Below are 4395 nucleotides of genomic sequence, written 5' to 3'. Positions count from 1 at the left end.
CTCTAGTATCTTTTTTCTCTGTTTTTCCTAAAGGTACAATAGATAATGAAGTTTAGCCTTGATCTTGTCATCAATCAAACTCTCCATGTTTCAAGAAACTTTCCTTTTTCTGTGCTCTTTTCTTTGTATTTCTTCTTAATTGACAAAAATAACTTTAAAGTCTGGTTATTTTCAACTCACTCTTCCTTCCCTAATTTTCCTCCTTGGAAAGGTATTTGTCTGTTCCTTTTATTTCTTTTTTGTCCCTTTCAGACACTGCTAGTTCTCATGCATCCTTTAGCTGTTTACACAGTCCTTTCAAAGAAACCTTAGACATTGGATCCCTGAAGAGTTACAGTAAATTAAAACTACAATTCATACAGGAAATAAGTGTGTGCCAGGCACAGGTTATAAATGAAAAGCTAAAAGAATGTGAAGAATTTAAACTAACCCATCAGTTAAAGTGAATCCTTAAGCTCAGAGTTTAAAATCCCATAAAATTGGTAACTCTTAGTTTAATGCCATTTTTAGACACCATTAATGTGAAACAGACCAAACAGGTAGCAATTTGATACAGCATCTTCCTAAGCGAGCAATTTGGAGATTCTTGCAAATCCCAAATTATTTAGCTGCCTGTCAGCAAAGAGTTCCAAAGTTTTTAAGGGCATTACATATAACAAGATTGGGTTGTATACAGTCGGTTGAAGACATGCAAGAAGTATGAATCAGCACTAGATTTCTGTAAGAACACAGGAAATGCCACACTGGCCCAGGCTGGAGTTCCATTTAGCATTCCCTCATTAATGGCAGCCAGTGGCAGATGATTTTAAGAGAAGCACAACAATCCCACACTTGGCATACGTAGGCAGGGGAAAGCAGTGTCTTTTCCCACATTAAGCTATGAACTGAATTTCAATACATCACACAGTGATTCCCCACCTGGAATTTGGCCAGTATGTTGTGAAATTAACACTGTTAGAAAGTCACACTGTTAGAAGGTCAATGCCCTTATTCCTGAGAAATTAGTACAGAAATATGGAGCACTGAAACTGTTCAAGGCCTTGATTGTTTTACCTATACACCAGCACTTCCACAAGAAGTGTTCCTTAGTACAAGGTGTCATGTCTTTGGACTCTACAAAGGAATTCTACTGATACCTACTGCACTGCCTAGGAAGACACACGAATACAGAATAACAAGCTTCCCTTTTCAGATTAATCACAACAGGGCACCAGTCCTTGGACAGAAATCCCTGGCCATAAGCACACAGCTTTATGCCTATTTTCTTTACAGATGTGATCCAGCCCAGGCTTACCTTCCATTGAATACTTGAAGAAAAGGTTGTTAACATTGCTCACTGTCTCCCCATCCTCCTCTTGACTCCTCATGGTGTGGATTCTTTTAATTAAGTCTGTGATAACTTCATTGACTCCTTCTGAGTAAACAGCCACATCTCTGGGTTTCAGAATTTTTTGCCTCAGTACACTTCTCATTTTTAGCCACTGTTCCCCCTCCCTAGAAGAAATGATTAATAATGTCTATACACAATTTTCCTGACAATCATCAGCTGGGTAAGAGCTCTGCAATGAAACTGTGATTTTTCATGTCAAACGAAAGCAAGTGGTAAAATGAAAATGATCATAATGTATATCTGGTATTAGGCTCTTACATTTTTTTCTGTATTTACTGCCCATCCTCATTAAATTTCAGTGTTGCAACATGTAGAGGTCTAAGTAAGTCTCTAGTCTGCGTGACAGAATGAGCACACTTAGTGTTCTGAATTTGACAAGTGTCCCCAGATTTATAGGTTAGCAGTAGCTAACACAAGAAATTAGTAAAATTTTCTATTAAAATGACTTTAAATAGATATTTTAATAGATATTCTGCAAAATTACTTTTACCTAGAATCAGTGCTTAATCACCAAAGAAAGGTATCACATTAAGATCTAACAGATCAATGACTTGAGCTGGTACCACAAATCCCATCACTGATACATCACTTTCAGCCACTGTAATTCTAAACCTACAGCGTAACAGGATATAGATATACCTATCTACAGAGAAATAACTTAAAGATAAATTCTCCTTTAGCTGAGCTATGTGCAGAAATCTTTGTGCTGGAGACTAAAAATCTGAATAGTGACATCTGTGTGCTTTGCATAAGCAGAGTATTTGAAACAGTGGCTCCAGGGATTTTTTCTCACCTGAAGCAATCCTGCTGCGAGGTACAGAAACTTACTGTCCAGCAAAAGAATTTAATCTCTTTAACAGATGTTTTCTGACTATTTCTTGATTTAAGGTATCATTTCACAAAGTATCAAGGAATTGTTAGTTTGAGTCTGAGCTGCAGCCTAAGATTTGAGTCTGCAGTGCAATACATAACGTCTTTTGCTACCATGAAAGAAACAGACTGTCCATGACTCAGGAAATTAGTTTCCCTGTAAACAAACATCCTATGTCAGTGGGGACTGTGAGTAGTTCCCAGTGGCGATTAACCACACCCACATGCACTGCCAGGTTATGCAAGCTTTAAAGACAGATAACTCTTCTAGAACAAGTCATGTACAAAAATATCTGCATGTGGATGCACTACAGTGTGAATTTACCATACTGTGACTTCCCTGCATTAGTCTGCTGAGGGGGGGAACTTTACACAAAACAGTAAAGCTAAAAGGACCCTGAGCCAACAAATCCACACAGCTCACTGCCAGCTGGATGCCACAGTCTACATCTGAAGCAATAAACCCACATTTGCACAGTGCAGTGCCAAAGTTAGTCAGCCCCATTCTGCAAACTGCTTGCAGGTAAGTGAGCCAGCTCAGGCAACTCTAGTTGATACACATTTCCAAAGAATGTCTTCGTGCAAGGTAGCTCAGTGCACATTCAAGCTACACACCATTGCCATCCCTTCGAAACTTCACAGCAGAACAAATTCACAGCATTCACCACAAATTCTTACCCTCTTACCCCCCCCACTAGACTCACAAATTTCCCCACGCAGAGAAGCCTGATTTCCCAGATGACCTGTACAGTCCTTCAGAAAACCACTAAACTTTTACAAGAAAACGAAGGAAATGAAGGAGTAACACGACTTACGCAGAAATAAGCCCTGTAGCTCTCCCTCGTAAGTCTCTGTACTCCTGCCAGGATTCCATGTTAGCTCTTTGTGGTGCTCTACCTTCTGCTCGGAGGACTTGAGCAACCATGTCTCGATCTGCAATGGATACAACAAACTGGGGACCAAAGTGAGACTTGAAGATCTTTCCATATTCCTGAGTGTGTTTTTGCTACAATATCACCAACAAAGAGAAACAGAAGTCAAGTATTACTAAGGAAAACTAACACAAAAGGAAACCGACAATTTGTCATACAGTGAATCAATTTATCACATCTAGAATTTGATCCCCAGCCTTCCCGTCAAGGAACAGTTTGAAATGTCAGGAGAAAGCATCTAAGCATCACTGTGAAATATTCACAAAGAAAACACAGAGGTCACACTGTTCAGGACCTCTGACCGAAAAGACCCAAAGCTCTAAGGCACAAAGTGTGAGTGAAACCAAATACTGTGAAGATGAAAGGACTTGGGGCACTTATAAACACATCCCTTCAGATCAAACAGGTTAGAAAGAATGTCTACAAAAATGAAAACCATGGAGGCACATAGGGTTAAAGTAACAGTATAATACAAAGATGCAATAATTTAATGTCTTTTGTAAACAAATACTTACTCTAACATTTTATTTCTTATAAAAACAACTACGTATAAGTTTCTCACACCTAACCAAGGGCAATGATAGCACAACAGCCTAGTGAAAAACTGTATCTTGGGACAGCTTTGCCAGCAGTGAACTCGAAAAAGACATTAATTCTGCAAAAGAAAGGAAAGGGTGAGGTTTTATTCCTGGAATGAGGTTTATTTATTGGTTGATCCACATATGTATGATTCAAGCTGGAAGCAAGAAACAGGCAATTAATAAAGAGGATTGGAAAACATTAAATTGTGTATATAAAAAAACCCAAACCCCAAACTAAAAAGTTTTCCAGTAAGACTGCACTTTCACTGTCCCATGAAATCCTACTGATTATTGCAAATTAATTGCATTCTGACATGGTCAGGACGTGAAACACCCAATTCCCACGAATTCACTTGGAGTTGAGGGACATCATCATTTCAGAGGGGGGAAAAAATCACCAAAACTGCAAAGCAGTCATTAAAAAGATATTGTTCAGACTTTAAATTCAAATTTTAAACCCTTTATTTCTGTATAATTTTTAATAAATTATGTATTTATGTATTAAGACAAGTTAAACTGACCAAAGTTTGACACATTACCTGCATTCTGATCCAAAGACATCTGCTTGCAGAGTTGTGCTGACTATAAACCAAAGAGGTTTGACACCAGCTACACTAAAGTC

General features: G+C 38.5%; 1 protein-coding gene across 1 annotated transcript; it reads right to left on the bottom strand.

Annotated features, from left to right (window-relative positions):
• Positions 1-1294: 1294 nt before the first annotated feature.
• Positions 1295-3266, bottom strand: LOC103811672 (sterol 26-hydroxylase, mitochondrial-like; the record flags this gene model as incomplete). Its single annotated transcript, XM_009084660.1, has 2 exons — positions 1295-1494; positions 3076-3266. Coding segments are annotated over 2 exons (391 nt in total), but the record flags the coding sequence as incomplete, so codon positions are not given.
• Between the last annotated feature and the right edge of the window lie 1129 nt (positions 3267-4395).

The sequence above is a fragment of the Acanthisitta chloris genome, unplaced genomic scaffold, assembly GCF_000695815.1.
Source record: "Acanthisitta chloris isolate BGI_N310 unplaced genomic scaffold, ASM69581v1 Scaffold46131, whole genome shotgun sequence".
Classification (NCBI taxonomy): Eukaryota; Metazoa; Chordata; class Aves; order Passeriformes; family Acanthisittidae; genus Acanthisitta; species Acanthisitta chloris.
This window is presented reverse-complemented; position numbering and strand designations above follow the sequence as displayed.